This window comes from Setaria viridis, chromosome 5 (genome assembly GCF_005286985.2).
Source record: "Setaria viridis chromosome 5, Setaria_viridis_v4.0, whole genome shotgun sequence".
Lineage (NCBI taxonomy): Eukaryota > Viridiplantae > Streptophyta > Magnoliopsida > Poales > Poaceae > Setaria > Setaria viridis.
Genome location: NC_048267.2, coordinates 39,583,080 through 39,605,860, shown reverse-complemented (window position 1 = coordinate 39,605,860; position 22,781 = coordinate 39,583,080). Strand labels below are relative to the sequence as shown.

General features: G+C 48.9%; 4 protein-coding genes across 7 annotated transcripts; all 4 read right to left on the bottom strand.

The window, feature by feature from the left end:
- Positions 1–6,770: 6,770 nt before the first annotated feature.
- LOC117856035 (uncharacterized) lies at positions 6,771–10,133 on the bottom strand. 3 transcript variants are annotated; one of them, XM_034738441.2, is made up of 2 exons: positions 9,996–10,133; positions 6,771–8,215 (listed from the first exon to the last, which is right to left on the bottom strand). In XM_034738441.2, exons 1-2 carry the CDS (start codon positions 10,029–10,031, stop codon positions 6,995–6,997), a joined length of 1,257 nt encoding a protein of 418 aa, XP_034594332.1. In that variant the 5' UTR covers positions 10,032–10,133; the 3' UTR covers positions 6,771–6,994. The 3 variants fall into 3 exon arrangements, with proteins under 3 accessions (XP_034594332.1, XP_034594333.1, XP_034594334.1); XM_034738442.2 differs by lacking the exon at positions 9,996–10,133 and adding an exon at positions 9,916–9,993; XM_034738443.2 differs by lacking the exon at positions 9,996–10,133 and adding an exon at positions 8,538–9,908.
- On the bottom strand, positions 10,022–13,465 carry LOC117856032 (uncharacterized). Of its 2 annotated transcripts, XR_011898230.1 has the most exons (4): positions 12,919–13,465; positions 11,460–12,665; positions 10,601–11,152; positions 10,022–10,162 (listed from the first exon to the last, which is right to left on the bottom strand). XR_011898230.1 is itself a non-coding variant. In XM_034738439.2 (2 exons), exons 1-2 carry the CDS (start codon positions 12,934–12,936, stop codon positions 11,430–11,432), a joined length of 1,254 nt encoding a protein of 417 aa, XP_034594330.1. In that variant the 5' UTR covers positions 12,937–13,465; the 3' UTR covers positions 11,182–11,429. The 2 variants fall into 2 exon arrangements, 1 of the variants encoding a protein (XP_034594330.1); XM_034738439.2 differs by lacking the exons at positions 10,022–10,162; positions 10,601–11,152 and having other exon boundaries at positions 11,182–12,665.
- Positions 13,466–13,611: 146 nt separating this feature from the next.
- LOC117856033 (CBL-interacting protein kinase 11) lies at positions 13,612–16,907 on the bottom strand. Its single transcript, XM_034738440.2, has 2 exons — positions 16,446–16,907; positions 13,612–15,686 (listed from the first exon to the last, which is right to left on the bottom strand). The coding sequence occupies exon 2, from the start codon at positions 15,394–15,396 to the stop codon at positions 13,870–13,872; it is 1,527 nt and encodes a 508-aa protein (XP_034594331.1). The 5' UTR covers positions 15,397–15,686; positions 16,446–16,907; the 3' UTR covers positions 13,612–13,869.
- Positions 16,908–18,910: 2,003 nt separating this feature from the next.
- LOC117854766 (uncharacterized) lies at positions 18,911–21,297 on the bottom strand. The gene is made up of 4 exons (XM_034737009.2): positions 21,040–21,297; positions 20,549–20,935; positions 20,166–20,203; positions 18,911–19,715 (listed from the first exon to the last, which is right to left on the bottom strand). The coding sequence occupies exons 2-4, from the start codon at positions 20,706–20,708 to the stop codon at positions 19,503–19,505; spliced, it is 411 nt and encodes a 136-aa protein (XP_034592900.1). The 5' UTR covers positions 20,709–20,935; positions 21,040–21,297; the 3' UTR covers positions 18,911–19,502.
- Between the last annotated feature and the right edge of the window lie 1,484 nt (positions 21,298–22,781).

Sequence of the window (22,781 nt, the reverse complement as noted above, 5' to 3'; positions counted from 1 at the left end):
AGTGTCATATCGGATGTTCGGATGCTAATTAGGAGGACTATACGTGAACTAATTATAAAACTAATTGCATAACCCCCTGTGCTAATTTGCGAGAGGAATCTATTAAGCCTAATTAATCCATCATTAGCAAATGGTTACTGTAGCACCATATTATCAAATCATGGACTAATTAGGCTTAATAGATTCGTCTCGCGAATTAGACTCCATCTGTGCAATTAATTTTGTAATTAACCTATATTTAATATTCCTAATTAGCATCCAAACATCCGATGTGACAGGTGCTAAACTTTAACAGGAGTATCAAACATGCCTTAACAGAACCGGCCGGAGCTAGGAACCTTGTATGAGGGGGCCAATGGAACATAACCATATAGTGTAGCAGAATAGTATATATGTATTATCATAAGGTCTAACCTTTTGAGGAGATACAAATCACAGCTACAAGGATTCAAGAAGCTAAAATATGTAGAATCATTTATAAATGTGTCAAATATAAACTCTTTGTAGGAATTGGCTCAATTTATTGTGACGCGTCAACTTGTTTTTATGTTGAAAAAGTTAATCAATCGTTTCCCTCTTAGCCATGATTATCAATTGTTTTTGTGTTGAAAAAGTTAATCAATTGTTTCCCTCTTAACCATATGGGTGGCCAAGGCCCCTGCTGGCCCCTGGTTGGCTCCATTCCTGAACATAACTTGTGCCAGTTACAACTTTAGCACCGGTTTCCTTCATTGCTATTGCTATGGAATAAACAATTGATTTATACTTTAAGAGACTTAACATTACTTGTCACAAAATATTAGGTTGACTAATAACAGACAGCTAATTTAATACTTACTTGTTGAAACATAGCAAGGACTTTGGCTGGTCTGAGTGGGAAAAAGTTTTCTGAAAACTACCTGAATGTTTGAAGTTGCTAGTTAACACAAAAGGAGAGCTAAAAATTCATTCGAAGTTTAAACCAGAGTTTAAATCTCACCAAGTCCTAGCTGCCTTGGTCTAGCTATCAGTAGTTTGCTGTAAGTCATGGCGCCGCTAGACGATAACCAAAAACCACACCGTGCATACATAATAAACTCCTGGCTGAAAAAAAAGGATCACGTTCCTGATGTTACTTGCAACATGATGTTCACCATATACATGTTATAATTGCTTTAAATTTCCTGAGATCCATCCAGGTTTCCATCATCCGTAATGACGATTCAAAGTTGGCATCCCTGGTAGAAAGATACAGGTTTTAACAGCACAAACGAATTTAGCAAAATAGCCCTTACCCTAAGATACAAAGCTACAAGTTAAGTTTTAACAAAACAGTAATGTACCAGAAAAATATCACAATTCTACTGGTCAAGATATTGTAATGTACCAGCAAACTAGAGGATTTATTCTGAAAAAATGCTAGGAGAATAAAGCAACAACCAAAGCATATGGGAAACATTCTAAGTTAACCATTCTAAGACAGACCACAGACGATATTTGCCAGATCTTTAAGAGATTAATGCATCGAATCCACAAGCGGTGAACTTGGAACATGTTCTGCAAATTATAGTTTAAACAACCGAGCAAATCAGCCACACCTGCACTGGGATAAAACCAGCTTTGCACGAAGACATGAATGCAGGATCATCTATGTTTCATCATCACCATAACTTTGCACAACATCGACAAACAACATGAAGTGGATGCTAGCTTGAATGCAGTAAGCTTAGCACTAGCAGCTTATCTTCTTTTCAGAAAAGCAAGTGGGTTACAGAGATTAATTCAACTGAACGCCGCACACCTCATGCAAATTTGTTCCGACCTCAAGCGTGCACAAGTCACCTAACCAGGAAAATTAAGACAGTACGCTCACGTCGCCCCGCGTGGGCGGCTCGGGCAACCCAGGACCCCTCGCCCCCGCCCCTCCCCGCCACCCCTTCTCACCGTGCTGCCGCCTGAGCGGGCAGCCAGAAGCCTATGTAGCTCACAAGGGGAAGGGGCCGCCCCTTCCCCCTTCCTCTAGCGGATCTGGGCAGGCGCGGCCGCCCGAGACTCCTGAGGGAGCTCGCTGGTGTGGCCTTCACCTCACGGTGGGAGAGGCCGTGGGGCCACGGATCCGGTGGCGGTGTGGCCCGGGCGTGCGCGAAGTGGCGGAGATGACGGCTGCCGGCGGACTCTTGGTGGGAGGCAGTCGCGCGCAGATGAAGGATGGGCAGCCGGCACGGGCAACGGAGGAGCGCCGGCCGAGAGAAGCGCGCGGCGATCGGGAGGAGCGCGGCTAGGAGAGCGCGCGGTGGTCGGGAGGCGCGCGGCGGCCGGGAGGAGTGCACTGCAAGCCATGTGGCGGTGGAATGGCAAGCGAACGCGTGGCTCTGACAGGGAGGTGCAGGCGGTGGAGGGCGCTGCGCGTGGGCAGCGGTGGAGGGCGGTGACAGAAACGGAGGTGGAGGTACGACAGCATGGCCAGTGGAGGTGCGGCGGAGGCGTCGCCTCGGTTGGGTTGCCGTAGCAGTGGTCCGGGAGTGCCGACCCATGTACATGCAGCGAGGGGATGTATTTCTACGAGCGAAAGCCCTCACCGACCTTTGTGCTGGTGAAAGGATCTAGAGTGTCGACTAGAGGAGGGGTGAATAGTCGAATCTGAAAATTTGACACTTAAAACAAACTTGTTAAAAAGTTCCGGAGATTTCCGGAGATTGTTCCGGAAATTTCCGGACGTCCGGAAATTTCCGGAGAAATCCGGACTTCTCCGAAAAACAACTACACCCCATAGCAAGACTTGCTGGAAATTAGATCAATGAATATAGGTGAAGCAACATGTTGTTATAGGACTATTAAGTAAGATAGAATAACTCCAAGCACACTAGAAATGTAGATCGGGAGCAAACCTTAGAAATGAGTTCTAAGCAAGAATGTGAATGAACTAAAAGCAATAAGCAAGAATGACACAAGGATTTGTTTCCGGAGTTCAGCTTCACACCACGAAGCCTACGTCTCCGTTAAGGACCCACGAAGGGTGGACTTATATCACCAAGTCACTTTCCTCCCTCTAGTGACCACAAAGATCCACCTAAAGTTACTTACTCAATCATAAGGGTAATACAAACTTCCCAAGGCAGCTACAAGCTTGGATGCTCATCCAGGTGACGCCTAGCCGGCTAGAAGCTTGAAGCTCCTACAGTAACAAACACGAATTGCCGGCTTGACAACGAACGAAGGTGCTCAAGAGATGGAGTTGCAGCTCACTAGCACAATCCCTTGCCCACTCACCAATCTCTCCTCAAATCCCCAACAAATCTCACAAGAAAGTCAAATGGAACAAAGAGAGGAGCTCTAGAGTGTTTCTGCAGCTTAGAACAGTAGAGAGGCAAGAGAGGGCGCAGGGAAGAGGGTGAGGGGGTATTCACACCTGAACTATCCATTATAAAAAAGATTCCGGAAATTTCCGAAACTTTATCCAGAGGTTTCCGGAAACTCCGGAATTTTTCGAAAAAACTTCCGGAAGAACCGGACTTTTCCGAAAAAACTTCCGGAAAAATTCGGACCTCCGGAGACTCTCCGGAAACTCTCCACTTCTGGAATATTCCGAAAAAACTTCCGAAAATGTCCCGAAGTCTCTGGTTAGCACTTCTAATTATCCCAAGTGATTTGCTTGTGCAAATAGTATCTCTTATAGGTTTTGTTAGGTCATCTTGAGCACCTTCTTCATCATCAAGATCAGAAATTATGCATCCCTCTTGATAGTGCGGCTTTCCTATACTCAAATTCAAATCGAGAATAAAATTTAAATCGCTAGACATGCCGCTCATCATTTCATTTCTTTTTGAGGGATCCATCACAAGTGTTTCATAAATTTGAATCTGCTCATGCACTTGAAACTTTGTTATTTACTTAACCTTTTGTCATTAAATCACCAAAACCCACTTAGGGGGCTAAGATACTCTTCAGCTGGTGAACATGACGGCAGCACCCTAGGACATCGTCTTCCCCGTTGGGGGCGTCATGTTGGAATTACGACCCTGCTGCATGGGGTTCTCTAGGTGAAAACCCTGTCCAGATCCTGGACGAGCGATGGCGGCACCATTGGTGTCGTGCCCTCCTTGGAGGCATCGTCTCTAGAGACCCAACTTGGTTCATGGTATTGTTGAACCATTGTCATGGGAGGCCATAGCCGATGGCAGCAACTCCGCTGTGTGGTGAGTTGAATGGGTGTTGTCGAGCTCATGTGCAGGCGATCGAAGTTATGGTGGTGGTCAGGGGTTGTTGCATGGTTGTCGGATTTGGCTGCTTGCAGCAGACCGCGACAGCTGACGTTGCTTGGCAACGGTCAGTGCGGTGTGGGACTGCGTCGGAGGACGGTGCTTGCGGCAATGACAGTGTGGGACGATTAGGCTTACAACGGACCTCGGCGGGTTGCTCAGCTTGGCTGGGCTATCCAATGCGGTACATCGTCGGAAGGTGGCGCAAGCGACTTCTCTGACTTGCTGACACGACGGAGAAGGCTATGTGCGAGGGTGAAGCAATGAGGCGAGATCAACACATTGTGGCGGCTTGGCTGATCGATGGAGATCTTGGGGAGTGGGGCAATATAGCTCAACACTTTCACAGCGACAAATGAAATGGATCCGTGACGTGGAGTACTGAGGCGGGCGTGGTGAGGCCCCCACGCGAGGTGTCTCTTTGAGGCGACGAGAAAGAGGCAGAGTCCAACAGCGGATGTGGCAAGATCCCCACGTGTTGTGTTATCGTGGCGGCGACTGCGAGGCAGCTTGCAAGAGGTCTGGATTTGGTGCTATCACCTTGTCAGGTGGAGAGTGATGTTGCAGTGGCACTACGACGGAAGGTCTTGCATGGCGGTGGCCTTCTCGGTGCAGTGCAGTCTGCCTCTCGGTTCAATGTCGACGCTAGGTTATATTGGGAGGGTTCGGCGACTTATTGACCGTGTGTACGGTGGTACGGGCTGCGGTAAGGCTTCGATTCTGTCACCAAGGTATTGAGAGGAGATGAGTTCGGCGCGTGTTGATGTCCCAATCCAACTGGCCGATGTGTTGTAGAGTTGAGTTGCGTGTGAGGGCATGGTACGACATGCGTTGATGATCCAATCCAACATATCGTTGTTTGCGTTGTTTTTTGTTTTTTTTACTATTTTCGTTTGGTCTAAACTTCATCTTCTTTTTTAATATAATCGGCGGCTTTGGTTCGTTTCAAAAAGCGTGCGAAGTCGAATCCGGCTATGTCCTTGACCAAAGATGATATCAAGGTAACCTACTAACCTTAACAACCAAGGCTTGGCAAAGAGGCACAGATCTGTAGGCTGAGGAGAGAGGGAGAGAGGGTGGGTGGTGCTTACAAGAGGTTCGTGATGTGGAGGTAGACGATGAGGGCGACGTTTAGACGGTCGTTGTAGGTGAGGACAGTGATGCTATACCGTGTACGCGCTTGCTGCCCGCACCACCCCCATTTCATCTCCTACCTTCTTCTCATTTCAGTGGCATGGGCTTTGAGGATGGTGGAACACGCAGGTTCTCTAGCCGCATGGTATGGAAGCGGCTTGGTCTAGGCGTCGTGGTGCTTTGTGGTGGCCAGAGCCGCCATGGTCATTGTGAGGTCGCGGCGGCGGCCACCGGCCTGAGTCCTGAACTTCGATCCGACAGGCGACAACAGCAAGTTGGAAAAAATACTAAAATAGTGATCTAAATACTCACAAAAAGACCATCGCGATGAATAGTCACGATCCAAATATTTTTATAAAACGCGAATAGTTTCACAAAACCTCTATTTTGGATCGCGATCACGATCCCAGTATTTGCATAAAACCCCCTGTTTTGCCATCCTCGGCGTTCGCCCCCGCGGCTCACTGCTCCTCTTCCCGTCCGGCGGCGGCCGCCTCGTCGTCGCCCGCTCCCCTTCCGGATCCACCAGTCCACCACCCCACTACCGGTCCGAAAATCGTCCGTATCACGCCTCGCCGTTATCCTATTTCAAAGGCGCATACCTTTTGGTGCCGGCGGCGAACCGGTGTTCGGGGAATCGAGGTTTGGGTTGGCGTGGCGATCCTCGGCGGCGGATGACTGGAGCAGGGATGGCCGGAGCACGTTCAAAATCCGTGTGTCAAGCCTTTCGCTGCGGGCGGCCTGGCCGTCATTGTGTTCAATTGCTCATCAGTGGCGGCTGGTCGATTCAGACAAAGGAGAAAATCTTTTGCCGTTCGTTCTGATGATAAATTGCGCTGCAGAGTTTGTCTTGGAAAGAGGAATGGAGATTAGGAAATTCAGCATAGAGCAAAAGGATCATATTCAGATAGCAAAAAAAGGAGGGACACGGCGAACCTTGTGTCTTGTTGGCAGCATTTCAAGACTGTCTGTTAAGGTTAAGGATAACAGCATGCCTTTATCGAATTTTCTGTGTCTTGTTCTTTGCGGATGATCGAAGACTCTGATCGGAATGATACATGATGGACTCTGATCAAAGTATCATGTAAGATCAAAGCTTCTTGGAAACTGATAGGCTGTCCTTACCTTGGTCCTGTTTGTGAATATCATGCAGTTGTCTGAAACTCTGAATCCCTCTGTCCTCTATTCCCCATTTCGCAAGTTGTCGTATAGTCGTACAGAAGCCTCCCATTTTACTGTCCTACTGTACATAGGTTTGCTACTTATGTTACTGTGGCAGAGCATTCTCACGGCAAGAATTCTGAGTTGCCAGTAGTTGTTTGCTAAATGTTTCTAGTAACCATGTTCAGTTCAGCTGACAGAGGAAAATAATACTGAAATCAAGGGTTACTAGCTCTGTTTGCATCTATAAATCAGCAGTATCTCATAAATTAAACACAATGTAGATAGTAAGTTCCAGGACATCTCGCGTGAGGGGAAAAAAATTATTTATGCTACAATATTACAGGAGTCGAGCCTACTGCTCTGAACGCAAGACATCTCCAGTATCAAGTCTGTAAATCCTGATACCAACAACAACAACAATTTGTATGTGCAACGTCAACATGCATCGTAGTACAGAGTTAGGACGCGGCGAGGACGTTGATGACGACCTTGGCGGCGAGCGGGACGGCCACCAGCATCTCGACGATGGGGAGGACGTTGCCCAGGAACACCACGCACGCCGCCGCGTCCTTGTCGCGCCGGGGCCTGCAGAGCGGCCCCGCCACCCGCCCCAGGCTGGACACGACGGCGGCGAGCAAGGTGAACACCAGCGCCTTGGTGTACACGTCGTACTCCGGCGTCCCGAGCAGCGCCGCGTACGCCGCGCCCAGCATGCCGAAGCCGAACGTCGCCACCACGGCGGTCGGCTGTATCTCCAACTTGTGCTCCGCGGCGGCGTCGCGCTGGCCCTGCCCTGCGGTCTCGTCGGTGAGCAGGCTCACGGCGTAGTACATGGCGGCCACGGCGATCTCCGGGAAGAGCGCGAGCACGGTGTCGCCGCCGAGGAACTCCTTGGCGATAGTCACCGCGGTGACCGCAAGCAAGGCGATGACGGCGTCCTTGAGGTACCTCACCAGGGACAGAACCTTGTCCCTCGCGGCCTCGCTCCTGTACCCGAGCGGCATGCAGGTGGCCACGACGAGGAGCACGCTGAGCGCCGACGCCAGAAAGGACACGGAGAGGTCGAACCGGAAGCTCATCGCCCGGAAGCGGGAGTTGTTGAGGTAGCCGAACAGGAGCGTGGTCTGCACGGCGAAGGCCGTCGCCGTGGCGAAGAGGGCGACCTTGCGGCCGGTCTTGATCCCGGCCTCGAATGCCTCGTCGCGCATGCTGTCCTCCGTCGGCGTCGCGTGGTACGCGAGGACGCCGACGAGGCCCTGCACGGGCAGCAGGTTGAGAGACAGCAGGGCGTTGCCTTCGCTTATGAGGAGCAGTAGCAGGGAGTTCGTCGCGACCAGCGCCGCGCCGCTGATCACGCAGAGGAACTGGATGAACCGGACGTGCCCCCTGTGCAGCTGCCTGTACCCTGACAAGAACAGCTTCAAGTAGACCAGCAGGAGCGCAGAGAGGTAGGCGATGACCAGGAAGCAACCGCCGGCAACCAGGACGTGCCGGTGCAGGAGAACATCCTTGCGCACCGAGAATCCTGCGGTGAGGAAGCCGGTTGCAGTGGCTATGGTGCCTTGAGCGAATGATGAGGTGCGCTTCAGTATCTTGTTTGTTGCCTGAGTTGGCTGCTCCTCTGGGTCATTCTTGGGAGAGGCATCCATCTCTGGGTCATCCCTTGTACTCTTCTTTACCTTCAAAAGAAAAAGTTGTTGGCGGTTAACAAATTATCTCTCAGAAGATAAAGCTGATTTCAGAATCAATGAAGCCCCAATACTTTGCAAGAAAGTTGAGTGCTAAATTAGGGAGAGGTAGACAACTTGGAATCAATTCATAACACAAGGAACACTGCTGAGTGCTGACTAAGAAATGGAATATGAATTGTCAGGTCAGGAAAGTTAACTGCTAAATTTTGCACCATGCTTTCAACACAGCGGAATACACATGTCAGACAGGTAAATAAGTAGGAATCAGTTCGTATAGGGGTCTGAACTATGCAGGTCAGGGCAAGAATACCTAACATGAAAAGTGTTCGTATTTGGCAACAACAATTCTCTTATCGGGCCAATTCACTTCCTTCTTGAAAAATTGTATGCTCACTGTAACTTGGAATCAGTTTGTAGCACAAGGAACACTGCTGATAAATGATCTTAACTGAGAAATAGAATATGAATTGTCCAGGTCAGGAATACCTAACACAAACATCAAAGGTTGCAAACGGATAATTTCACTTCCCTTCTGAAAAACTGGGTACTGGCAATAAGTAGTGGAATACAGTAAGGCACAAGGCTGATCAAGGTTGTTGCATACGGCTTCAAAAAGTTCTAGAAATTAAATCAGGTCAGCAGCCCACACAAAAATTTTATTGGGAGATTAAAATATTATCTCCTAGATGCCAAAGCTGACTTCAAAATCAACGTCTATCAGTAGCCCCAATACTTAGCAGGAAAGTTAACTGCTAAATTTTGCACCATGCTTTCAATACAGCAGAATACACATGCCAGAGAGGTAAATAAGTAGGAATCAGTTCGTACTTAATACCACAAGTATAGGAATCTGAACTATGCAGGTCAGGGCAAGAATACCTAACATGAAATGTATTCATATTTGGCAACAACAATTCTCTTATCGGGCCAATTCACTTCCTTCTTGAAAAATTGTGTGCTCACGGTAAGCATTGGCATTTCTAACTAATGAGATGCTGATCAAAATGTTCCATACTACCCTTAAACAATTCTAACTGTGGCGTAAATATACAAGTAACAACCACGCCTTGCATATGCTAACTACATAGGACTAAGCATAGGCAGCATAGCAGTAAGCTTAGTTTCCATCAAGAATCAACTACTGTGAAACATGGAAATTCATTTTAGGTATCGTTGTAGGTTGAAAAATAAACTTCAGAGAAGATCATGCTTTCAACACACCAAAACACATGTCAGAGATCTAGTCAACTGGAAATCAGGTCATTCTACAATACATACTGTCAATAGACTAGCTCAAATAAGAACTGGAAACCTTAATTGCTCACTACAGGTATGTCTAAGACAAATATTGCATCAAATAATTCACTGGTGTAAAATTCGTATCAATAAAAACATAACTACCTCAAAAGATCGGTAGATATGATTATTCATACATATTTCTTCTGGATTCATGTGTAAAGATGCTAGCAGATAAGCTGACATGAGAATTGCTAAATATAGGACTAGACAGGACAGCGAGTTCAGTTTGCGTCAGGACTCGAGAAACAATTAAGTTTAAAACACGAAAAATACTCGTTATGAAATAGCATGGGTTTTGCAGCAGATCTAATGGCTGCGACAGCAATCATGCTTAATATAGAGTCCACTAGATCTATCATGAAAGAGGCCGGAAAAAGGGGAACAGAAACCTGGGAGAACGCGCGTGAAAGGAAGATAGGCATGGAAAAGGTGCAAAAAAATCGAACCAAGCGAGGATTTGCCTGTTTACCTGTGAAGGAAACGAGTTTGCCGGCATGGTGTTCATCCCCGGGTGCCCTCAGAAGCAGACAGAGGTGGTCTTGGCCAGTAGGAAAGAGGGGAGGGGAGGCAGCTGGCAGGAAAGACACTCTGTTCATAGTCTAGTCAATGTACCTCTTGCTTGGAAATTCCTGGCCACTGGAAGTAAATAAATAATTTAGCTGTCGCTGTTCACCTTTTCCTCAGTCTATTCTTATCTCTGTATCTCATGCTAGATTGATGCAATAAACTTCTAGAAAACTTTAACCATAAATGCACGGAAAAATGTTAACAGTGGCCTATTAGTGAATGTTTCCAACTGGGACTGAGACCTCGCTAATATTCCTTAAAATTTGTGCTTTCATTTTCTGGGGATGGTATGGCCAGGAGCACAACTCAGCAAGTAGATTGCTCGGTAAAAAAGCTAAACTGCACTGCCACTATTAGTAAATGCGTAGTTACAACCTGCTAACACTACTGTAAACCTGTTATTCAGTTACTCCTGTTTAAACGGTTAATTTTTTAGCCGTGGTGTCGTTTTTACCCATTGCCAACCATCATGATCGCAGCATTAGAGCAATAATAATTGGCGCTCACTCTGCATTGCCGACGCCGAGGCCAGAAATTCCTCGGTTCCTCGCCTGATCGAACAGTGATTGGAGTGGCAAAGCGACAGAGACAAAAGGGAGGCGTCTTGACTTTGAAAACAAAATACGTGTGCTTGTCGATGCGCCTTTCGGTCTGTACTCTGTAGGGAAATTTGTGCGGTGATGGCATTTCCATGCTCCTTCCGTCCTTCGTTTGCCAAATACGAGCTTCCAGGAGCCTATTAGCGTCGGCGCACCGAGCAATTTCGCAGCAAAAATGGTCTCCGTGGTCAAGTAGTTGTCGTGTCGAGCACCTCTTCTTCAGCCGAAAGGGTTAAGGGGGCTGTTGCTGCCGTACAGCGAACTGGTAAAGTAAACAAAGGAAAGAATGTACCGTCAAAAGTCTTCGCATGCCCAATTCTGGAGCAGAATGCCTCGCCAAATCCATGCCACAGTCTGCACCCCGCAGGGGATAGAAAGATTTCTCTGTTTTGTTTTTTTTTTGGAAAAGCCGAAAGATTTCTCTGATGGTGCTGTGGTTCTTGTTAACTGTCCTGTTTGTCTGCATTGGCGCATTCGGCAAGAACTATATAAGAAGCATGGAACTGACAGGAATTTTATGCCAAATAAAGCTCTATAAAACCTGTCTTACAAAATCATAACAAGAGCACTAGGCCTTGAAAAATGGAACTCTATGATATGATGTTGCTACAGTAATACTGATGCTACAAAGCTGCACTGCATACCAAACGAAGTGACATAAAAAAAACGCTCGCTAGTGTGCCGCACGTCCGTCTGCGACAGTAAGAATTGCTAGCTCCCCAAACACTGTAAAAATATTAGCGATTGAGGTAGAGGTCGAGGAAGACCTTGAGCACCAATGGAATGGCAGCCAGAAGCGCCGCCGCCGGAAAGACGACCACGATCCCCGCTATGCCCATCTCAACAGCTCCTGCTACTCCCACCTCAGGGACGTCAAGCGGGATGGCCAAGCGGCTCAAGCTTGACAGAACTGCCAGTAGGAGGATGAACATGGCGACCTTGAGGTACACGCTGTAGTGGTCGGTGCCAAGGAAAGCCGCGTACAGGCCGGTCATGAGCGAGAAACCCACGGTGGCAACAATCCGGAAGACGAAGTCCAGCCATGGCAAGCTCTCGCCTCGGCCCTCACGCGAGAAGAACTCCACCGCGTAATACAGGACCAGGGCGACAGCCTCCGGGCAGACGGAGAGCACGATGAATCCCTCCAAGAACTCCACGGAGACTACCAGCGCCATCATGGCAAGCGCGGCAAGCACAACATGCCTTAGCCTCTCCACGACTCTGATGACATCCTCCAGCATGTTGGCTGGGAGAAGCACCAGCGGCATGGCGCAGATCATCATCATGATGAGGGAGAACGTGGAGGTGGCATAGCACACGGCGAGGTCCAACGGCGGGTCACCTTTGCCCTGATTGTTGTCAGGGGTTTTCAGGTAGCCAAAGGCGACGGTTCCCTGCAGAGCGAAGGAAGCCATAGTTCCGATGGTGGCCATGTCAAATGTGCCCTTCATTGCCATGTCGTACCTGCTGGCAAGCGTTGCGCTGCGCTCTTCCTCCATCCATGCTCCGGCGCGCACGGCCACACCGACAAGCACCAGCACCGGTGCGAGAATAACTGAGAGTGCCGTGTTGTTTCTGTTGGAGAGGATGACGAGGACCGTGTTGGCCGCAATTAGCATCGTGCCGGTGACCGCGACGAGGACGGTGACAACCCTGTACCAGGAACGGACTCGCCGGCCATATTGGTAAACGAAGAACTCGAACATCATTAGGGCAACCGCACACAAGAAGGTCATGATTAATAAGAAGCCCTCGGCCACAAGAAGGTTACTGAGGTGTACTTTCTTGTGGTTTGTGGTCGAGTAGAGCTCCTTGATGTCCTTGTAGCCTGACAGCGCCGCCACGATGAACACCACAAGCACCGAGAGGATTGTCTGGTAGAACGTTTTTATCCGTTCAGACTCAGATTTTGCCAGTTCCTCTACTGATCTAGTTCCATGGAGTGGCGTCCCACCTTCAATGTTTAATCCTTGCTGCAAACAGAATTGAATAACAGACAGAGGTAAGCACCACCATAGAAGACAGATAGATCATCTGCTCAAATACAGAATCATGCGGCTCATCAAACTCTGAATCCAAACAACGAGAAACAACCTAGACCCCAAATTACACAGCAAATCTTACTAAAGCATATGTGCACGATGGTGATGAAAATCAAGAGATAAACAGATCTGGAAGTATAACAAATAGAATTCCGGACATCAATCACAGATTAAGGTAAGTTACCTGCAGTTGTTCATTCATTTCTCAGGTACTGGCCAGTGCAGCTCACCGTCTATGTCTGCACAGCGAGGTCAGAGCGACTGGAGCTAATGAAACATGGATGGATTCTGACTTTTCTTGTTTGGCGGGTGCACATGGGTAGACGAAGACTTGCTCTTCCATTGAGGAAGCTATCAGGAAAGCTGCAATCATTGTCGTCTTCTTCGACCAGATCACCGAAGTATTAAAACCAATTATCAATGTACTTTTCATTGACCTTCACAGGGAAGTTAGATGATGGCACTATTAATTTGCCAATTTGGCCAACGCTTGTACTTCACCAATGGAAGCAGGACAAGTTCATCTGCTGTAGTATTAATCTATAACCCATCCGTGAGAGTTTTGGATACATGAATGGCTACAAAGCAGGTGCAATCTCAAATCATTTCATCTCCAAACAAAGAAATCTCAATCATTTATGTAATCACAACTACATATTTGCACAGGGGGGATCCAAATGTGAAGAACAATGAGGAGTCAGCATATTTAACATGGTGTTCTACCTTGTCTACCACATGGCAATCACCTAGGTTCCTAGATCAGTAAAAATACAGATAGCACTAATAGCAGGCCCATAGCCCAAAGAACTAGATCTACTCCGAGCAGTGTGACAGTAACGGAAATCAATAAGAAAGACTTCTCAATCATCAGAACTCATAAAACTCAAAATGATGGTCAATGGCTATTATTCTTTCCAAAATTTTGGTTTGACATTCAGATCAATTCTCTAGTAGATACCAAATTGAAAAACATGGCACTTCTGTGGTACATACAGGCATACAGCTTTACAATTGCAGAAGAATTAGAAACATCCAGAAAGGGGGGGGGGGGTGTAGAAAAAGCAGTACAGCTACTCTATGGTTTAGGACATATGAATTACCAGTTGGCTATTGGCTATTAGAACTAGTTCTCTGGCTACTCCAGAGTGACTGGCAATGGCAACTGTTCCAACGGTTCTTGTGGTGGTGATTGCAACTCATCCAGTGGCTCTTGAGGATGCAATGGTGCTTCGAGCAAGTCCTTCTGCTCCTGCTGTGTCAATGATGCTTGCAACTGATCATGTGGCTGCTGTGGTGAGAATGGTGGCTGCAGCTGCTGTTCTTGCAGAGTTGGCTGTGAGTGCTGGTGTTGATCACTTTGCCAAACCCAAACAATATCCTTGAGTGCTGGCCTTATCTCCTCTTTCACTAGCTTTTGATACTCCATAGTGTCACCGTTAGTCTTTCTCAACTCAACTAAGAGCAACGAAGGGGCAACCTCAAAAATTTCCGCATTAAGCTCAAGCACCCCCTTCTTTCCTTCCTTTGGAGAAGCCAATTTCAAGATCCCATTTTCTTTTTTCTTAACCTTTAGCTTTAAGCGTTTGGAAAGCTCCTTCAGCTTTGCTAATACTGTCATTACAGGCTGCCTGGTTGTAAATCTTTCTTCCCTGCGATACTTATCCTCAAAAAATCCAGAGAGATTAAAACCTGTTGAGAGAGAGATGATGTCAAATGCATTCAAGTTTGGGAGACTTAATGAACCTTGATTTCCCTCAGATGTGCTGCATTCTGTCGAGCCAGAGGTTGTAGCTTCACCTGTACAGGCATTTTCGGTTGTTTCAGTCTCATTTTTCTTTGCGTTGACTTCAAATGGTTTTCTGTACCAAGCACTCCTCTTTATCCTTGAGATAGAAATTCTAGTGCTTGGATCTGGATCAAGAATTCTATGTAGCAGATCCTTCAGCTCAGTAGAAAAACCCCGAGGGCATCTAAAGTCTGCTCTGGAAATCTTTCTGTACATCTCTATCAAATTTGTGTCATGGAAAGGAAGGTAACCCGCCACAAGCACAAATAGAATTACTCCACATGACCATATATCTGCCTTTGCACCATCATAGCCTTTTCTGCTGAGCACTTCAGGAGCAACATAAGCTGGAGTTCCACATGTGGTATGGAGGAGACCATCTTGCCTTTTGGACTCAGTTAGAGCACTTAGACCAAAATCTGAGACTTTAAGGTTTTCATTCTCATCCAGTAGAAGGTTTTCAGGCTTCAAGTCACGGTGATAAACACCTCGACTGTGACAATAATCGACAGCACTGATTAATTGGTGGAAATATTTCCTCGCAGCATCCTCACTGAGCTTTCCCCCTTTAGCTATTTTGTTGAAAAGCTCACCACCTTTAGCATACTCCAAGACAAAATAAATCTTGCTCTTGCTAGCCATAACCTCAAAAAGCTGAAGAACATTTGGATGCTTCACTAACCTCATTATTGAAATCTCCCTCTTTATCTGCTCCATGAGCCCAACCTTCATGACCTTGTCCTTGTTAATCATCTTTATGGCAACAGCTAGCCCGGTAGTAAGATTACGAGCATAAAAGACCTTAGCAAAGGTTCCTTGCCCCAACTGTTTCCCGATTTCATAACGTCCCATCAAAATTGTTCTCCTCCCGTCCATTGTATCAAGCTACGCAATGATACTATAAAAAGCAAACACAGCACCACTTCTATAAGAGAATTTTTTTTAACCGTCGTCTCCAAGATGATGGCCTACAAATATAGAGGCCTTCAATCTACTGTGCTTTAAATTACGAAAAAGAAGAATGGTATCAGCATGAAGCACATTCTCATGAGATCCCAACAATATCAGCTTGAACGAAACTCGGGTCTTGTTTGCACAAAATATTTGCTTCTTGTTGTGCAAGCACATCTTTCTGCATTCCCAAGTCTTCTGTGGTAGGTTGTAAACTGTAAGGTGGAAGAGCAACCCAAATTAGAACAGACATAGGCATAGGTGTATTGACAATTGTGACTCAGTTGCTAAACAAAAATTCAGCAGAACTATAGGATATTAGGTGGACTTCATGGGAATTATGGCTCCAGCATGATCTTTGCATTATTAAATATAGACCCCGGATGATCTGATTTAAACAAGCATAGCTTACAAATTTAATAAACATAGCACCAATAATAAGAATAGTAATGATCCATCACGGTTTTCAAGATAAAATGCTCTAATTTCAGTCCTTAAGAAACAGTATCAGCAAGTCTCTGGAATTCTAAGTCGTGCCAACACAAAGCTAAGTTCTGATAGATCAACAGCATTCAAATTCCAGCAGGAGGCATGTAGAGTTCACAAAAGCTTCTTCCAGAAGCAGAGGGCGGGCCAGCGGACATATTGTGGGGGCATTGGGGTTGAGTCGATTTTTGGAAATTTCAAATGCACCAGGACCTTGGATCAAGGCCTGTGGTGTCGTCAACTAAGATATATAACGGGCGTGCTAAAGGAGGAGAAGAGCGAAATCCAATCAAGCCAAAACCATGGATGGAACAGATTGGCACTCCGCCGCACCACGCAGCAATGAAATCCGCTCGAACTGATTCGAAAGGAAGAACGATTTGGATTGGATCCGATTGCTCCTTGCCGCAGCGTGCATCGAAAATAAGATCTCTTACGACTAAACTCGTTCCTAGAACAATTCCATCGAAGCAAGTAGGGTTGCTTACCAGCAAAGCAGAACGACTCAATGCGGAATCCGGATGGATCTCGACCCCATCTCTACGCCAACCCGGCACCAGCGCGGCCGCCTGTCTGGCTCCAATTTGGTGCTGCCCGCCCGACTTCCCTAGCCAGTTGAGCACTTGAGCTCTCCTCCCTGGCAGCCACAGTAGCTTGTTTCCGGGGCTGGTAAGGGATCCCTGTTCCGTCCGGGCTCTAGAAGCCGCGGCGGCGGCGCTGCGCTCTCAGATTTCCTTCCGCGCGAGCGCGGAAGAGGCCGTTTGGTGCGTCGGATCCCTGGGGATCTTCTGATTCCGCCCGTAGCTCGCGGCCTGGCTTTTATTTTGGCGGCGCGCCCGGCGCTCCCACGGCGGCGACGCAAGGCAAGTGGGCGGCCGTTGTGGCTGTCCACCGTCGTGCTGAGTGCTGAGGAAAGGAGTTGACGTTTTTGCCCCAGGACGCGAGGGATCTACGCGTCGGTGTGTCAGGGACAGGCGAGCATCGATCATGGCCTTGGGCTGCTGGTGTGGGGCCATGGGAGACAGCTACCGGCCAGTAGCGGTAGGCCAGATGGCACACGTGCAGTTCCTCCAGACGCGTAGGGGCAAATGCGGAAGAGGAGGTCGACGGCCGGTTGGTTGGTCGGCGCCACCGCGAGAGCGCGAAGGCAAGGAACCCGACGGGAGGGTTGGCAGGGAAACAAAACGGAGAGGGAGCTGAGCTGTCGTGGTGGTAGTGGTAGTGCCCCCCAGTCCCCCACGCCACGTCGCCACACTGGACGGACGAGGCGCTGCGCTGCCGCTGCGCCGCCGCGCGCTTTCCCGTGAGTCCCGAGGACCGCGAGCCGTGTATCATTCGCCGCCACCCGCCGCCGCGCTGGCGCCAGCCGGGGCCCGACGCGTGTGCCGGCCGGCGCCAAATTCACGGGCGCCACGTCCGCCTGGACGGGCGTACGTGTGCGGTGAGATGGCCCGTGCTCTTTCGACGGTCAGTTCAGGCGCAGCTCCGTTTAAAGCAAGGCAAAGGCAAACGATTACAAGGCCGTCACCCGTCAGTCTTTTTTGCTGGGCCATTGGAACTTTTCGTGCAACAAACATTTTTGGAATGCACGCACCCTTCTTCTTTAAAAGTTTGATCAACTAACAGCAACTCCACGAGTTTTTCAAAAATTTCTTCGTCAAAATCATGTATTAGGGGCTCTTTCAAAAATAATTTCCCCCAAAAACATATCAAACCACGCCAGATCGCTAATAACTAACCCTAATATTTCAAAACAGGCCACATCATTGTAATTGGGCTTAGCCCAGCGCCTCGCTGCTCTATTCCCGTCTCATTCTTTCTTCTTCTTCCTCCAACCGAAGAAGAACCGATGTTGATCGCGCTACTCTGCCATGGGCGACATCCTCGGCAACGCATTCCACAATATCATGGACACGCATGTCGTGCACCACCTCTTCCCGTCCACGCTGCACTACCATGCTGTGTAGGCCACCAATCCGGTTGTAGGCTGGCAGGCGGTGATGGCCCCATCAACCCTCGGTCCGTCTATGATCTTGGCCGCTTCGTTGGCATGCACAGGGGTGCAGCCCGCTGCCAAATCCCGCTCGCCGCGTTTTTTACTAGAGGTTATGGAGTCCCTCGGGTCTACGGTGGTGCATCTGGTCATCTGGAGGTCACCGTGGCACGATGTTCCTTGCTTGGCAACCACGTTGAGAACTACCAAAATGGATTCCTTCTCATCTCCTCTCTCTTTTGGTGCCCTCCCCATCCGAATTGGTGGCTGGAGACCTACAGCCCTGACGCGGGTGAAGCTTTGCGGCAGTGGAACTAGACCGTGATGTTGTGCACGGTGTGCGTGTTCGTGACCATGAGCTGCAGGAAATTTTGGGATTGGGAAGGACCAGTTCCCCGCATATATGCGGGGCGACGGAGTAGCGTCCACGTATTTTTATGAAAAAGATGGGGAAGCTATTGAAGATAAAAAAAATTTCACTAAATAAGATTTTGGGGTAATTTTAAGGGTTTTTGGAGTTGCTCTAACGCTGACTTCAATTTGGGAGGCTTTCGGGCCTGGCAGAAGGGTTCGTGTCATGGACTCGTGGCCCAACCAACAAGGTCAAGTGCTTGAGAGCTCAACGCAACGCCTAGCAAAATTTGGGCCCATATTACAGATGTGGACCAATAGACTTGACAGACTGAGGTCAACTTCGAAAAAGCTCAGCCACTTGCATGGGCTGTGAGTACCAGGCAATTTGATCCAGTTTATTGCTGTGGGCCAACATGTCTGAAGGCCTCGTTCCAATTCTCGAAATGCTGGCTTGTGGATCCAAAGGCCCAGACTGCCACAGTTGTACAGTCCACTAAACACTCCAGAGTTTTACAGCGGCACTACGCACATGTTGCGTTGGGCTAGGAATACAAAAACTGCACATTGACTCACGTACCTATTTATTTCAAAAAAAAAAAACAGATGTACCTAGAGACAGTAATTCTACTCTACATTGTATCTAGATTCCGAATTGGTCCATCCTACCACGAGATAGTGGTATCAAGTACATTTAGCTCCAACGGCCACCACAAAATTTTGTGGCAAGTTCAGATCCGAAAACAACACAAGAAGAAATTGAAAACAACGTATCAACACTTCAACGTGCAGGGGTGGGCCGCAGCAGCAGAGCAGCTCTCGTCGCAACCCGCCTTCCTCCTCCTCGATCCAACACGCGCTGCCCCGCCGTACGCCCGCCATGCCTCCGCGCCTCGTGGTAGGGCCGTGCGAATTCCAACGCGCGCCTCCCCCACGGAAAAAAAGACGCGCGCAGCCTCGGTATCCCAGCGCCCGGTGTGGTAGGTCGCCACCACGGGCGCGCTGCAGATCCAGCCCATGCGCGCGCGCCCGCGCGCGGAGAGGACCACGACACCGCGCCACCGCTCGCGCGCAGGCGAACCGCACAGGACCGGTGCAATAATGCGGCGTCGAGCCAGCACCCGACCGGAGCTGCGCACGGGCGCAGGCTGCGCTCTGGACAGGCTCACCGGCCGGGCCGCCTCCTTGCTCGGAATTGGCCTCACGGCATGTAGAGCCGGTTGCCGCACTTGCACCGCCACGCCTCCGGGTAGTACTCCGTGGTCACCGGCACGCCCGGCGGCACGGCCACGTGCACCGGGTAGCACGGGCTGCAGTCGCCGCACTTGGACGTGCACCGCGGCGGGTAGGACCCCGGCCCCTCCGCCAGCAGCCGCCGCCATTGCCCGCCGCCGGAAGCAAAGCACCCCTGTCCCTGTGAGCAAGCAGCAAGAAGAATAATGAATCATCAGTGCCTGAGGGTACGATCGCTCGCTCATCACTCTCGTCACACTCACACGTACGTATCTGTCGGTAAGGTCGCTATCGCGCGCGCTGTGGCATCGATCGTCGATCGATGGATCGGCAGCAACGTATGGTCAAAAGGCCATGGGACCCGGCGGCGTTGAAGGGCTGTCGGAAGGGGCAGTGAGCTGGAACGGCCGTGCCTGTGCCTGTTCGCGCTTAGTGGGAGCAGCAGTGTGCACCAGCCATGGCGGAGCCGGGTGCGGTTGCTGTGTGAGTTGTGACTATTTGGGCTCCGATTTGATGAATGCGGAGGAGCAGAGTATGTGCATGGAGCTAATCAAGCCGTTTGATCTCTGTGCCGTGTCATCGGTATGCATTTCAGGAGAAAATCAGCTAGAAGAGGGGGATGCATACGCACCTGATTAACACAAGAGGCTGCAGTTCGTCTCCAGAAGTCTGACAGAGAAAGAGAACACACGATGTTAGAGTATTTAGCCAACGATCCTCTCAATCCTAAGCTGAAGTGCGGCAATCCAGTGCAACAAAGATCAAAATATTTTGCTTTCACATCACGCCTTCTGTGCAGCACAGAGCAGATGCACGGAGGACGGGAGGAGCAAGAACAACACGTGCGCAGGCATATTGCAACCAAGAAATGAACCTCGGCAAGAACAAGAGAATGGACGAGAAAGGTGCAACACCAATAACCATCAATAGCAGGTCACTGGCTGGAAAGAAACCAAGTTGCCGAAATGCAGCGAGCATATGCGCAAAAACAGAAGAGCTCGCTTGATTCCTTACCTGAACGGAGCAACACAGTGCGCGCCCTGCAGCCACTGCCGCCGCACGCCAGGGACCGAACGCCGCACAGGCAGATGGCAACGGCGAGGCACAACCCCGCCAGCTTTAGCATGGATCTGCCACTCCACCTCCATCTCCGCCTTCCCCGGGAGCACTCCATGGCCTGGGCACCTCCCAGAAACCGCTCCCTTTTCAAGGCTTCAAGCCCCTGAAGCCGGAGTAGCAAACTGTAGTAGAGACGGAGCTCGGCAGGCGGCAGGAAGCAGAGGGGCACGGGGGGAGGGCGTGCTCCCCTCACTGCCCTGTAAAAGACACTCCCCCCTCTCCCGCTCGAGTCGAACGCTACTGTAGCCGCGTCAGATCTCAGCCCGGCTCCCTCGGACAAGACTACCAGATCGTCAAGTTTAATACATCAGCGAGAGGAAAACACTGTACAGAAGACTAGAAGTATCAAGTGTGCGCAGGCAGGAGTAGTAGCTGTGTGCACTGACTCGAGTAGCGTGTAGCTCTGCATCCTCCTCTCGCCTCACTCGTCACTTCTACTAGTCCTCTACTAGACTTCAAGTTGTGTGTGACTGCCCAGCAGTGCCGGCTAGAGGTCAATCGGCCTCGCCAAATACTGCTACCGGATGGCGAATGGCCGAATGCTCAGTAGCTCTTGCAGTCTTGCTCACTCCTCATCTCCTCTCTCTCTCTCTCTTGCCGAGCACGGAGAAACGAAGGACGGTGGTGGAGCCATGAAGGAGCTGATGCATGCATGTGCGACCGAAAAGCCTGCAGTACTTGGCAGAAGTTAACGCTACAAACATAGGGGTCCAAGCCCAGCTAGTGGTCCAATCCAATGGAGAGATGCAGATCGTGGGGGTCTGGCAATCTGGTCGTCCTTGGGTCAAGTGTGTGTGAGAGAGGAGCACATGTGCAGCCGTGGATTCGGTTTGGATTCGTAGGAGGCGCGCGGCAGATGACGTCTAGGGTTTAAGGTTGTCCGTGTGCACGCATGGAACGTGGATCCGTTTGTAAGGAGGCCACACGTTACCCACAATTTTTGCCCTGTTCTAGTATGAACATAGGCACATAGCTGATCTTGGCTGAAAGGCCGGGAACATATGACTGCTGCTTTCTTGGGTCAAGTTCTTGGCAACCCCCAAGACTAATAGCAGTCAGTCAGTGCAGTGCAACATAGTGGAATACTACGAGCAAGCAGCTCCATTGGGCCATCCATGGGCAAGGGCAAATGACTGGAGCCAAACTCCATCGAGGAGGAGCCGGAGCAGGCGAGCTTAGTGGACTCTGCGGCCATGTTCAGGAATCCCAAGATAGCTTGTCTCCTAAAACTGTATATGCGAGTCGTCCTCCTTTTGTTGCTGTGGTCGCAGCGGCTTTTGATCCGCAGGCTTTACAGTTTACGCAGCACAGCCGCACAGGTCCCCCCCTTTACAGTGTACACACACGCAGCAAGGAACGAGGAACGCAGCAGGTGCGTGCTGCGTGCATATGATCCATCCATACGGCCATGCAGCTTATGTCGGGTGAAACCAACTACTCACGCACAAACCCAAGGGTTGCAATCTGAAGGCTCCAGAACTCGGAGACAAAAATCTTCTAATTTATACCACCCAGTACTTCTATTTAAACCATTTAGATTTGAAGGAAATATATATGTTATAAATCATACAAAATTAGAAAGAAAAACATCTTACATTACGTATTTTTAGTAGGGTGCCAACAATCTTAATTTCATGACCACACCCCCCAAGTTATTCTGTAGTAAGTCCACGATGAAAATGATGAGGATGGAACGAAGTTGCCCTAGACAAACATTTTTTGGGTCAGAATGAGTGTAACACTCATCACTTAACAAAAGCGAAGGATGATGAGTCTATTATCATATTAAATTGGTAAAAGATATTAGACAATGTTTATTTGTGACTCGAATTAGGTTGAAATGTTATTATCCTTTCAAATGAATTAAGTTTGTATATGTATTTGCATAAGCTTCAATTATAAGTTTGTGAACATATCACGATGCTTGTGTGGTGGTTGAATCATAATATATAATGTATTCATCAGTGGTAAGTGACTTGTGCAATTGTGTTAGTACATAAAGTATAGTAGCTACCAATGAAATAAATTAGTGTAGTATAAAACTTAAGTAAGTTAAGATATAGCTGCGAAATATAAGATAATACTAAGATTAGATTTTGGAAAGAGAGATGGTTCCCAGTGTCATCTT

Coding starts and splice junctions, on each gene's coding strand:
- LOC117856035 (XM_034738441.2), bottom strand. CDS start 10,031: ATGAACACCATGCCGGCAAACTCGTTTCCTTCACAG. Junction 8,216..9,995: donor CAAACTCGTTTCCTTCACAG/GTAAACAGGCAA, acceptor TTTCTTTTGAAG/GTAAAGAAGAGTACAAGGGA.
- LOC117856033 (XM_034738440.2), bottom strand. CDS start 15,396: ATGGACGGGAGGAGAACAATTTTGATGGGACGTTATGAAATCGGGAAA.
- LOC117854766 (XM_034737009.2), bottom strand. CDS start 20,708: ATGGAGTGCTCCCGGGGAAGGCGGAGATGGAGGTGGAGTGGCAGATCC. Junction 20,204..20,548: donor CACTGTGTTGCTCCGTTCAG/GTAAGGAATCAA, acceptor TTTCTCTGTCAG/ACTTCTGGAGACGAACTGCA. Junction 19,716..20,165: donor CAGCCTCTTGTGTTAATCAG/GTGCGTATGCAT, acceptor GCTTGCTCACAG/GGACAGGGGTGCTTTGCTTC.